The 14,197-nt window shown below is 35.7% G+C and overlaps 1 protein-coding gene across 1 annotated transcript in view; it reads left to right on the top strand.

Annotated features, from left to right (window-relative positions):
- Positions 1-14,197, top strand: part of NETO1 (neuropilin and tolloid like 1) — a 106,028-nt gene that overhangs the window by 71,157 nt on the left and 20,674 nt on the right. The window contains exon 7 of the mRNA XM_004422633.3: positions 5,330-5,558. Within this exon, the coding sequence (XP_004422690.1) occupies positions 5,330-5,558 (229 nt within the window). The remainder of the gene's footprint in view (positions 1-5,329; positions 5,559-14,197) is intronic.

The raw sequence follows: 14,197 nt of genomic DNA, 5'->3' as shown, positions 1-14,197 counted from the left end.
GAACTAAGAACGTTTTCCAGGAGATAAAAGTGATCCCTGGTGAATGGTCATCAAGAAGACAGGGACCTCGGTCCTAGAACTGCAAGGAACTGGGTTTTCAGCCTCATTCGACCTTAGCAGAGAACATGGCCAGTCCACAACTGCTTCTAACCTACAGAACTCAGAGATAATAAATGGGTGCTGGTTAAAGCTGCTCAATGTGTGGAATTTGTTATGGAGCAAGGAGAAAACCAATGAACAGACGAAGGGTAGAAACCATAATTGATTACAACAACAAGTTTTAGGGTTCTAAAGATTGAGTCTGCCCTCACTATCTCCAAAAGTGAGAAGAAAATTGGGTAAACAAAAAGAAAATTTTAACTGGTGAGGTAACTACCAATGAAAATGTATGGTTCAACTTTTTTTTTTAATGAAATCTGTTTCTCAACAATCTCCAGATGTTGGAGGGTTACTCAGATGGACTTTAAATATTTTGATACTTTCTATGCATAACAGGAAATCATTTTATGTTGTTATATCAGGATTTGTGATAGAATGTGTTTTTTCAACATTACAGAAAAGAGTATGATATTCTGGTTTTCTCCTCCAAATAAAAGGGATACTGCTCCAAATTCATGGGTTAGCGTACCTAAAATTATAAGGCCTGGCATGTCCGGTCACAAATAAAACAGCAGCTCAGAAGTCCTGGACTATACACTTTTTAGAATGTGGCTTTATTTATCAAAGTGTAAAGTAGTTTGAAACCATGGGCAGTTTTTCTCAGGCTGTGGTGTGTTTGATTTTCATTTACCATAGAGAAAACTGTTCTGGTAAGTCCTCAATTAGTGCCCCAAACAATGTCTGTTATCTGCCTATCATTGTGTCATAAGGGGAGGAATGGTTGGTATTGAATGTTCGTTTGTGAATATATTACCTAGTAAATTGTTAGCTAGAATTACTTGCTTTAAGTATACAAAAGGGATTCTGCTCTCCATATTAGTGTGATTTGGAAGATAGATATTACTAGAAATTGCTTATATGTTCTGAAGCTTCCCATGTCCTGCTCAATAAATCATTGTGTCAGCTCAAACTTTGTGATCCATTAGAAAGAAGAATGCATCAAAATGATTCACTGAAAAGAGATTGTAATCTGACTATTTTACTGGAGTTATATATTATTCTGTTTATCATTTTCCCTTTTCTTCAGTGGAGAGACTGAAGAGCTTTCTGCAGTTTTCTACCTCAAATAAAAACCCTGTCATGTGACTCTCTTCCCCTCGGTGATATTATGGCGCAAGCTTTAAGCTGACCAGATAGTATCATTTAAATAATCATATCAGAGGGCTTTTATAGGGTCACATATATATATGATGTATACTAGAGCTAGTGCGGGAAGCTTGATCACTTTTCTGGCTAATGGCATTTGAGTTTGGCAGTAACAGCTCTGCACCCAGTAAAACTAATACCCACTGGAATATTTTATTTCTTTTCTTGAAGGATTTAAAAAAAAAAAGACATTCAAAAAATAATTGAATGCTTCAGAAGTGAATATCTAAAATCTAGTGACTGTAATTGTTCACTTCCTCTATAAATAGTGTTCTGTCTAATAAGAACAGCTTTTAAATTTAGAAGGTAGTTAGACTTCAGTCATTGCACTTCATGTAAAAATGCAAATCCATCACCTCACATGGAAAATACGGATATTCTCTAGAACTATCAAATGAAAACACATGCGCCAAATATGCAAATGACCTTTCTAACTATAGCAATACTCTTCTATAAAATAACCATATTTTTTAAGAAAATTTAAGACAATTGTTTATTTCAGAGGGACACATTTATTTCCTTTGAATCTCATTTATATCTCGATACTCAATGTCTTTCTTAGCTGCTTTAGGAGAATGGAAATGGTTTTGCTTTGCTTGCTTATTTATTTATTTTGTTGTAGTTTGTTTTCTTTAAGATTATAACTTTCTTTCTGGAATATAAGTCTGAGAGACTTTTCTTTTTTTTAAACTTCATATGAGGCTGCATAGTATGGTAATAAGGAGCAAAAAGTGTCAGGCAGATCTGAGTTCAATACCAACCAATCACTTCAGGGCCTATGTCACTTTGGGAAAATTTGGTTTTTCTAAACCTCAGTTTTTCATCTTAAAATGCTTATTACAAGTGTCTATTGTTGAGAGATTTGAGTGAAATAATGTAACCGAGCAGAAAGGGGCTCGTTCTGCTCACAGCAATCCAGTGTCAATCAATTGGAAACAAGCTGGTAGTGGAGAAAGGAAAGTTTATATGATTAGCAAGCATATTCGGAAGCTGGCAGACTAGTGTACTAAAGAACCATCTTAAAATCATACAGAATCTTGAGGCAGTTACATAGGGAAAATGGGCAGGGAAGAAGGGGGTTTAGGGATGTCAACCATCTGGTTGATAGACTTCAAGCCACCTCATTATCTCTTTCTTCTGTCATTTGTAATGGGTGCCAACACAGATTTTCTTTCTGGAGGTCGTCATGTTCCTGGGGAACTCAGAGAACAAGGTTATTGTCTTATCACAGCTGGGAGATATATATAAGCAAGAGTCGTAGAACTAGCAGATCATATATTTTGCAAAAGCGAAAGGTGCTTAATCATCTAGGCTACGTGCAGGCCAGAAGGCATTCATGGAGACTAGTGAGTCAGGGTCACAGTCACAATGTTGCTGCCTTTCCCTAAGATGGCTTCCCTCATGCTAACCTAAGATCTAGCTGTTACAATAATGCAATAGCACAATGCCTTAAGGTATTGCCAATACGAAACAAATAACAGATCAGCACTTTCAGTTGTTTTCTATATGCAGCGTAAGAAAGAAATTTGAAATAATTCTTCAGACAGGTTAGGCCACTGAAACACTTCAACCTGAAAACATCAGGCTATCAAATATCTTTCTTGAAGTAGTCAAATGGTTAAGGAATTATTTTTCTTTCTGTGTGCATAGCGTTTGGTTTTTATAACTTTGTAAGAACACTGGAGGGAGGGGTTACTTTACATGACACTCAAAAGGAACCTTTCCACTTACCCCAACCAGTGTTTTCTCCTATTGGTAACTTTATATATTTACAATTGAAATTGCATATTCTTTTGAGGGCTAATAAAATATGTTAGATTTAGTGTATAGTATTTGAGAATATACTTCTTTATTTGATTTTTGCTGCATTTAACAAGTTTATTACCTTATAGGAGCACTTAGATTTTATACATATTTATATGTTTATAGTGTTTTCAATTTGTTTACTTTTAGTCAGGATGGGGCGATGTGGTGTGGTGAAAAGAGCCTTAAAACAAGACGTAGGGATTTTGATCCGATTTAAGGCTTCCACATTCACTTGCTTACTATCCTTCAGCAGGCTGTTTTGTCTCCTTTGCACCAGCTTCCTGGTAAAGGTCATCTGAAAGACCCAATCTCTTTACAAATCCGTGTGAAAAGTGGAAAATCAAACTAGTTAGTAAAAACTTGAAAGGTTTAATATTTTCAGACATGCCTTCTAAAGTGGTCTTTTTTGGAATTTTCTGGATAATTTTCAGGAATGTAACATTTGTTTGGAAGAGTAGATCACACTCTTATGTGAGTAATATTTGAAATTTCAATAGAATAAAATAAAGCAATAACTTGGGAATAAAGAAAATGTAGGCTTTCCTAGTGTGTTGTTGTATAAGGCTATAGTGATGGCAGTTAATATCAAGTCAGCATCAAAGTATTTGGAAATTTTAGGATAGCTTCTGTCAACTGAGGAAAAATCCACTACAATTCAAACAGCAGATTCTTATTTAGGCAATTAAAATTGCAATTCGGGAGACACAGATTCAGGTAGAAACCCAAAATGTGCTCCAAGGAAGACAAAGGAGAGAGGGTTTATAAAGGCAAAAAGAGATAAATTACACAGGTTGTTCTGCAAGATTTGTGATTGGTGCTGGCAACAATTCTTACTTCTTGGCTATATGTGACTGCTTGCTAAGGCCATCTCTAAGGTAAAAGTTCTTTTCTGTGCGAGGAAGCATATTTCTTGAAAGAAGGTCAAGGTGACAGCAGTGAAGCACAGTTCAAAGTTACATTCCCTCTGGGTAGAGGCGTGCAAAGAACCACTTCCTTAATGGTCTCCTGGCTCCTTTTTAGAAGCCTTGACATATGTTACTCCATTTTGTTATCTCTGTCCACACTTCCAACTGAAATGTTACGAGTTGCCTACATATGAAAACCTCCTCACCAATAAAGCATGATAAAACTCAAGCACTTAACGTTGTTTCTCAATTTTGTGCGTTTCCCCCCATTTCTCTGTTTTTGTTCTTCTTCCTCAAACTTACATGAGGATTTCCTGACTTGGGACTTCACATTTTAAGTTCCTTATAAGTCTGCAACATACTATCTTGTGCTTTTATGTCATAGTTTAGATTTATATTATAAATACTTTGTTTTGTGAATTATTGCATATAACTTCCCAAAACTGACATTTTAGTATTTGCTTGAAATACTATTTGTTTGAATTATTTGCTTGTGACTTTTTAATGCACATGGGAACAAAGTCAAATAGCGTCTGTTGATCATAATACAGTATGTCTGAAGCAGTGTCAGATTGTGGAAGGATTACAGACTAGGGAGTTAGAGGGGCCTCCTTTCTCATTTCCAACTTATACTATCTGACTCTGTGTTTCCTTATCTCAATATGACAATAAAACTTTATGGAGTTGTTGGGAGTATTTAAAAATAACCTATAAAGTAAGTTGCACAGTACTTTTTACTCATTAAATGTTAATGTCATTAATTAAATCATTAATGTGGACTTAGCTAAATGGCTTGACTGTGTGTTACAGTGAGAATGATGATGGATTAGCTCTGTTGTTTTCTTTTTTTTCTAATATACTCTACCTCAAAAATGAAGTAGTATAGTTATTTACTAATTTATTTCCAAAATGTATGGAAATAAATAATTTCTATTAATGCCAAAGGAAAATAGAGATGGTTCAAAAGATAGTCTTTGATTTCACTTTATTTTACTTAAACAAACTAATGAAAACTAATAACTGATTCCAAATAAGTTATGAGAAGAAATAAGGATCATTTGGGTCAAAATGGTCAGCTGTGGGAAATGGTATATTTAAGTAAAGAAAAGGTAATAATACTTGAAAAAAAATATTAAGCACAATTTGATTTTAGTCATGCGTCTTCTTATTATCCACAGGGGAAAAACAATAAGACTGATTGCAATCAGGACTGTCTTGTGAGACTGAGAAAGAGAAAGGACGTTCTGGAACTTACAGAACTCTTTCATATTTTGATTCAGGGAAATTATTGTATCTTTGTGGTTGTTTTACAGATTTACTTACGATTCTTGGACTATGAGATGCAGAATTCAAATGAATGCAAAAGGAATTTTGTGGCCGTGTATGATGGCAGCAGCTCCGTGGAGGATCTGAGAGCTAAGTTCTGTAGCACCGTGGCTAATGACGTCATGCTCCGCACAGGGCTTGGGGTGATCCGCCTGTGGGCCGATGAGGGCAGTAGGAACAGCCGATTTCAGATGCTCTTCACATCGTTTCAAGAACGTAAGATTCTCTGCATTTGATTGTTTGTCCTTCAAATGTGTCATATGATACAAGTCTCCTAAGCTGTTCATGGTGTTTTCTTTATGCAGTGTGAGCACAGCAGTGTGTGCCTTAATAAGTGGTTAACATCACTGAGAGGCTCTGTCCTTCATTTTGATCCATTGACAGGAAGGAGCTACATATTACATTTTGATTAACAATTTCAGCATCTGCATCGTAGCCTTGCTAAAGACTGTTCACATCCTTCAACTGGAAATGATGACTTTTGTTTGTCTTTGGTTTAGTTCGTATGAAGCATATGGAATTGACACAGCAGCTTGTGATGAAATTTGAGTTTAAATCTTAAAAACCTACATAAAAATATTTGAGTTCTCTTTAGTAAGCTTCTGTTGCAGTCCCATTGATTTCAAATTAAAGCAGGCAAAGAGAAAATTGCTTGGGAAGAGAGTAAATAGAAAAAGCTTCAGAAAATATTTAAAATGGCACAATGGGTGATACTCGGGATTATGTGCAATGCACAGCAATTTTACAAAATTATATTCTAACAAATAATGAGTCATATTAATAGATATATTTCTGGAGTGTTCTTCAGAAACCTTAAATAATTCATGTTTAATAAATTTATACAAATGAAAAATAATCCTGAAAAGTTCAGCTTTAAGGAATCAGCACCTTGTAATTTGAAACTATGCATTTTTTAAATAGAAAAGACAATAAAATATTTTGGAAATTTCAAGGATTTCTCAATGATAGGCATAGTAGCCAATATTTTTTCAGTTCATAAATGTTAAATATATTAGGCAATTCTTTTACATATATAGTAAGTAGAAAGTTTTGTCTTTAAATTCCTCTCTAATTATGCAGTTGGAGAATTCTAGGGCACAGAAGAACTGAACATCACTCAATCTTTCTAGATCTTGATACCATCACAGAGTGTGTTAAATATCTCTCCCAACATTATCTCAGATTTAAACAGCGTGTTACTATCTACGTCCTCATTACAGTAGTTGATCAAAGTGTTAGAGGCGGTACATCTCTTTTTCAGCAAGGTATTTGGCCAAAAAAAGATTCTTGTCATTTTCTTGACTAGAATATGAAGAAATTCAGGCTGTAAGATAGCACATTTGGTGTTTTCACTGCTGATTGCTCTACCGTTTCCAGTAGACGGTGCCTTTGGTAAGGGGTTAGAGTGTACTTTATTAAATATTCTTGTCAGGCTCAATAATATATTGAGAACGTTTATCTAATTTAAAAGACACAAATATGGAAGGGCTAGCTAATATGGGCTAACACAGGGTTACTAGGAGTCAGAATTGACTTGACAGCACTAACAACAAGCTAATATGTTAGATGATATAATCAAGTTTTAAAAAATATCACAAAAATCTGCAATTTTTATCAAAGCTACACCATAAAATGTAGTAGGGATAAATTAAAATACATATTCTTATGTTTCAAATATCAAGTAAACCACAATAGTATAGAGGAATCTTGACTCCTAGGACTTCCTAAGGTTTTATTTCATTCAAACTCAATATGAGCCAATACTTTTTGTATAATTTACAAAAAATATCTTATGCAATATTAACTTATATTAAGAAAAGTGCAATAAACAGCTCAAAGAGGGTAGTCTCATGGGAAGCTGCACTAGTCAAAATGCAAATTGCATAGCCTGTTCTTTTCTGCATATTATTAATGGGGAGGAGAGGAATCAATTACAAGAGGCTGACCAGGATGCAGAAGCATCTAGAATTGTGAGAAAGGCCAGAGGAGAAGGAATACTAATATTAGAGATTTTTTTTTCTTCAAAATATGATCACTACCTTAGACTATGTGCAGTAATAGGGATTAGTGTCTGAAAGGTAAGATGATGTTTGTTAAATTAATTGTAGGGAAACATTTAAATGCAATTTAGGAAAAAATGTCTAGTTCATAGGAGCTGTGATATTCCAAAATTGAATAGATTCCCGTCGAGGATATAGACTCTGGATAGAGGGGTGATTTGGTTCAAAGATGGATTATCATCTGGCTTGAATGGCACAGGGAAAATGTCTACATTAGGTAGGGGAAAGGAGCGGCTAAGGTCCGTTTCAACTCTAAGATTGATTCAGTTCTATGAGTCTTTAAAATTCTACTTATACAAGAAATGGTGAATTATAGCATACTGTGCATATATCATTAGAAATATTTCTATTTGGGCTAAAAGATAGAGCCTCCATGCGTGTAATTAAATGATCTCCAGAAGTCACTCAAGGGGGTGGACTTTTCAATGACTAATCTAGAGGAAGAAATGGGACCTTCTTCCTCCATAGGAAGAAATCACCCCACCCTTTACGTTCCTATACAGTGGATGGGTTATCACTCTCATTTGAATGATGAGTATTACAATGGCATTCTCTGTGAATGTCTCATAAATTTACAATAAGCTTTGATTGAAACAAATTTATCCTCTGTGTCATGGTGCCTATGCAGTTTTGTTATGATGTTTTTTCTGCATCGGCCATAATTGTGCAGAATTCTACCATTATATGCCTAAGATCAAAGTCATCCTGTGATAAAGTATGTGGGTGTACACCAAGGTTTTTTTTTGTATTGAAATCAAGATATTACAGATATGAGATGAAAATTTCAAAATAAGAAGTAGACCTCAATCAATGCTATTACTCAGAAATGGGTGGTTCTAATCTTTACTCCGTACATACCCACACACATAGATTACAAATGTGAAATCAATGACTAGCTTTGTCTTACTCAAATAATAAGAAACCACCTTAATATTTTTCTTGGTTCCTACATTTATAAGATAGTATCTCCAGTGTAGTGTTGAGAAACACTTAGAGCGTATTCGACAATATTCTAATATCTGTCAAAATCTATGTTTAGGACCATGGGAGTTTTTTAGGGGTTAGAGGAGAGCTTAGAGGCAATCTATTTTGATCGCAAACATTTTGTGAATTCAAACAGAAAAGGATAAGATCCAGAAAAGTTAACTGGCTTTTCCTGTACCCCTTCAACCCCATGCTTAATGATTTGTTACCAGCACTGTGGCAAGAATGTAAGGTTTGATTCCTAACCTCATAAAGTCTCTTGTGGATAACTTTGCCACTTTTGAGTTAGGGACAGAGCTCCTATTTTCTAATGATGGTGATGATGATGATGATGATAAAAATAAGTAGCCTTTATGCATCACTTATATAGGTCAGCATTGTTTTATGTGCTTTACAAACTAAATTCCAATTCTTCTGTCCTATCTACTTCATCTTCTGTCTACATATCGTGCTTACATGCTATAATCATATAGTATGCCACTTCCACATGACTACAAATATTAGACTAAACTAAAGTTATTATGAGGGTCTTCTGGAAGATACTAATCTTGGAACTAATGGTGCAAATAGGAATATATTTTCAAATCATCATATTTTTACGTTTCTATCTGAATAAGTTGCAGAAAAGGGAAAGAATGAGGCATGGAAATTCTCATTACAAAAGTCACCAGACTTTTAGGTTTCATATGCACGTTAGAAGCATTTTATAAAGTCTGAGTTAAATGCCAACATTTGCAACAACAAAATATATTCTATAATACTGATTTTAGAAGAATATAAGATCACTGAATAGAAGTATTTACCTTCAACTGAGACTTGAGAAATGCGTCTTGCCTAGATTGCTCCCATAAATATCATACTTCTGCCTCTACTGTCTTGCTAACTCTTCACCTCAGCTTTGTCTGAGCTCTGCTCAAGATTGCTGCCCTGATTAATGATATTATACTGCCGTTGGCTGCTGCTAAAAAATGTTTTCTTCAGACGAATAGTATCCAGACTACGTCCTATACAGTAATTTTGAAACCTGGGGACAAGAGAGAAAAATCAGTATTATTACCAAATGGGCACTGTCTTATTTAATTAGGTTATAGTCTTTTTAATACCCTAAATGGCACTTTGCACTTGGATTACTCAAAACACTCAGTTCACTCATAAACAATTTATCCAATGAAGTCACACATACGGGTGCCCCAAAAAAGACCTCAAAAATTAAGTATTAATTTTGGCTTATATTCTTTAAGAAACCAACATTTAACATTTAAATGTATCCTAAGACTAATGGTAGGATTTATTAACCATTGTAACTAATTTGCTTTCTTAGATCAAAAATCAACAAATATTAGGGAAAACCAGATTAGAAACATACTTGTTGATAAAGAAGAATGAATCCAATTTGAGATGAATAAGTGATACACTGAATAATTCCTACATTGATTATAGAAACTGTGCTATACTTTATTTTAGTTACTCAATTTGAGTGCCTATAATAATATAGTTTTACATATTTGCATCATTTTTTATAGTCACTGATCTTGTTCTAAAGAATCATCGAAATTTGTAAAAATTTTGATTATAGTTAGTATAATTTAAATTTTGAGTATACTTTATATATTATACATGAAAATTCACAGTCAATTATGATAGAACTGTATATTTAAGTATGGAATATACATAATGGAAATATTAGTGAAATGTGCCTGTTCACATTGAGTTACCTGCCAAATTCTCTGAGCAAATCTTTTTCTGGGCTACATGAATTTGAAGTAACTAGAATGGATAAATAACGTGAATAATATCTAGTTTTGATTTCTGAAGTTCCATCTTAGCTACTCTTCTGCTCTCATTTAGAGTTTTGCACTTAATATCCAATTAATGAGCAGCATACTTCTGTTAAAAACAGACATGCAAGTAAAGAGAGATGAAAAGCAAATTGTCCACTTTAAGGTTGTGGGGAAATTGTTTACAATAATTTGCTAAAATGAGATAATGTATTTAGTTTCATACTAATTTGTAACAAAAGCTTATTGAGTCAAACTAAAGATTTATTTACAATAAAGAAATATACATACAATAACATGTAATTTCAAAGAGGAATTGACTTAAAGGTTTCTGTGGAATTCTGAGATAAGTCAAAAGATTCCCATCTCTTGTTGTAGAAGCCTCTTATAACCCCCTCCCCTTGAGATAAGTGGAACCTCTGAATAACTTGCCATATCATTCAGTGATTAACTGACATTCTACAGCAAAAGTTATTTTGCAGATATAAATAAGGCCCTTAATCAATTGACTTCGAGTTTACCAAAAGAGAGATTATCTTGGGTGGACCTGACCTAACCAGGTGAGCTCTCTAAAATAAAGTGAAACATGAATCAGAGAGACTGCTGCCTGGAGGAAGAAAGTGAACAGGTAGATTGTGAACTGCCTGCCTGTTAGAGGGGTGGACTCTGGGAGCTCAGAGCATCCCTGGCTGACAGCCGGCTAGAAAGTGGGACCTTAGTCACACAACTGTAAGGAACTGAATTCTGCCAACAGCTTAAATAAGCTAGGAGGAGCATCCTGAGAACCAGATGGAAACCACAGCCCCAGCCAAAACCTTGATGGTACCTCATTAGATAGTAGCAGAGGATCCAGTGCTCGGGCTGCTGGAATTATGTGATAATAAATGGCTGTTGTTTTAAGATACTAAATTTGTGGTGATCTGTTACACAGCAATAGAAAATGACTGCGGATTTTGGTTTTGAAACAAACACCTGAAATGTGAAAGCAGCTTTGGGATCAGGCAGGGGTCATAGGTGGGTTGAATTTTGAGGAGCATGATGTACATGCTCCTCAAAAAGCCTAAATTTCCTCAGACTGATGGTTGGTAGAAATCTGGACTTGGAGGACTACTGGTGAGGGCTCAGCTAGAAGTGAGGAATGTGTTATTAGAAACTGGAGGAAGGGAGATCCTTGTTTTGCAGTGGCAGAAAGCTTAGTGAAATTGTGTCCTGCAGAGATGTGACAAGCAGGCTTGTAAGTGACGAGCATTGGCTATACAGCTCAGTAAATTACTGAGAGAAGTGTTGAAGGTGTAGCCTTGTTTCTCTGGCTCCTTACAGTAACATGCAAGAGGGAGGAAATAGTTAAAGGAAGAACTATTAAACCAAAAGGAATCAGAACCAGATGATTTTGAAAGTTCCTGGCCTCTCCAGGTGACAAAGATGTTAGAAGTCAGAAATGATTGCTGAAAGTGTGGCAGAGAGAAAAGGCTGAATGTGTGACTGTACAACCTTTGCTAAACCATCAGAAAAATCAAAAGATCACAGTCTCTCTGACTAAAAGCCCCTTTCAAGTAGTTACAGTTGTCCCTCACAGACCCTCTAAGTCAAACTAGGGGGTCTCCAGGAGAATTAAGAGCAATGACCTTCAGCCATCTCAGCAGGAGCCAAGAAGAGAGAAAAGACTATCTTGAAGAGATTTATGGGTGTGGCATTTGTCTAAGAGAGCAAAACCCAGTGAATTTCAAGCCAGGCCCAAAAAGTTCTTGAGAAAATCATTTCTGCAGAAACATCCTCAGCTTGGACTGAAAGGGACAGAGAGAACCACATGAAGAGAAGTTATTGGCACCCCAAAACTCCAATGACATGAAGCAAACTGATAAAACTACTCAGCTGCAAACATACGTTATCTTCCATGAGACAGGAAAGATGACTCATCAGAACCAAGAGCTGTGGAGGGCAAAGTCCATAGCTACAGAGGATTATTCCTAGAACCGGAAACATAATCAAGAAAAATCCAACATTTACCCTGTTGGATTTCAAAACTGTTATGGACCAGTGACTCCTGTTTACTCACTATTCTCCCATTTTTAACCAGAATCTTTGTAACTATTATCCTTTGCCTGTCCCACTGTTGTGCCTTGGGAATGTTGGGGTAGGTAGCTTGTCTCTTTGATTTCGTGGATCTACACATGGATCTACAAGTTCAGATCCCTTCAAGGACTCACCTAGGAGCTTCATCTGCACCACACTTAGATGGTTAGAGTTTGAACTTTGAGTCAATGCTATAATGGGATACTCTTGGGAGCTTTGGGAAAGGGTGAATGTATTTTGCATCTACAAGGGAAGTGAAGCATTGGGGGCCAGCAGGTAGACTATGGTAGCCATAATTTTGTGATGACCCCAATATTTTCACCCTCTGGTATACAAGTCTTGTATATATTTCTCCCCTTGAGTGTAGGAAGAATCTGTGAATATCTATCACGCCATGTTCATGTTACATTATATGGCAAAAGGGATTTTGAATAAGTAGTTAAGGATCCCTAATCAACTGACTTTGAATTAATCAAAAGCAAAACTATCCTGGTTAGTCTGACTATATACAGAAAATATTGATAATGATCTTTATGCCCTTTTAAAAGAAGGTCTAAAGGTCAGGGGTGGAAGAAGTCAGAGACAGTCTAAGCTGTAGCAAATACTCCTGCTGGCCTTAAAGGAACACATTGCCATGTTATAGAAAGGGCCATGTGGCAGAGAATGGGGGGTGGCCATTAGGGCTGAGAATGTCCCCCTGTTGACGGCCAGCAAGAAAGCAAGAACCTCAGTCCTATAATCCCAAGGTTCTGACTCCTTCTAACAACCTGAATGAGCTCAGAAGAGCTCTAGATGAGAACCCAATCCAGCTGCCACCTTGATTTTAACCTGGTGAGACCCTAAGGAGAGAACCCACCTGACCCAGACTTCTGACCTACATAACTCTGAGATAATAAACGGATGTTGTTTTAAGCCAGTAAGTTTGCAATCATTTGTTCCTCAGCAGTAGAAAACTAAAACATATTTGTGTGGTAATGATGTGTGATTTTTAATGCAATAGATAATACAAATGTCAGTCTACATATGTTACTTAATATACTACTTAAATGTATTAATTAATATATTGTTTATTAATGTACAAATTACTATTCCTAAATTTGGTAGTTTAGGAGATGTGGCAAGATATAATTGTAGGCAATATAAGGAAAATAATCACTCCAAACATCAGCTTGACCCTAAAAGTTGAGTAACTACTAATGTTTTATTAACTACTAATGTTATAATTAATGCCAGTCATCAACAAGTTTTCTTTTTGATACTTATTGGTATTCCTCCATTCATTCTTCTGTTCCTTCAGTGAAAATGTAAGCAGCCAGGCACTGATGGCACAAAGATGAGTAAGATGGTTGCTCCTCTTAAGGTGCTACCACACTCATTCAAATTAAATTCAAGAGTGTGACTCACATCAGAAGATGTTCATTTATAGCTGGTACTCTGTTCCACACTCCCACCACAAACTTCCTCATATACGTTAGTAAATTATCCACTGAAATGCTGTATTCTAAGAAGCTAGTTCTCTTGTAGAGTTTTTTTTCCCCTCTAGCATTTGTGTATATTAGTAGGATCTTCGCTCTTCCGCTACAGTGATTATTATTTCATGGGTCAGTCTGGTAATATTTTCTTGTCTGGAACGTGGTTTGGCCTGCCACCTGCCTCTTGTGTACCCAATTTGCATTCTGTCTTGGCTAGTGCAAATTCCTAATTTTGTAATATACAAGTAAAATTGTCATATCTATCCTCTCAATACACTAAACTTGATGGATACCAAAGGGAAAAAAGTATATAAATTGTGATTTGATGATTAATGTAAAAGTGCACATAATTCAGTAACACTGAGCATATACACCAAAAAGTGTTGATAATAATCAACTCACAACAATAATATTTAGTTTTCCCTCTAGAAAAAGCAAGGCCGAACACATATACAATTTTGGGGTAAATGCTAAGATGGAAAGGCATT

Source organism: Ceratotherium simum, chromosome 14 (assembly GCF_057802395.1).
Source record: "Ceratotherium simum simum isolate JZ-2026a chromosome 14, ASM5780239v1, whole genome shotgun sequence".
Classification (NCBI taxonomy): Eukaryota; Metazoa; Chordata; class Mammalia; order Perissodactyla; family Rhinocerotidae; genus Ceratotherium; species Ceratotherium simum.
Note: the sequence above shows the minus strand (reverse complement) of the source record. Positions and strands in the feature narration are given on the sequence as shown.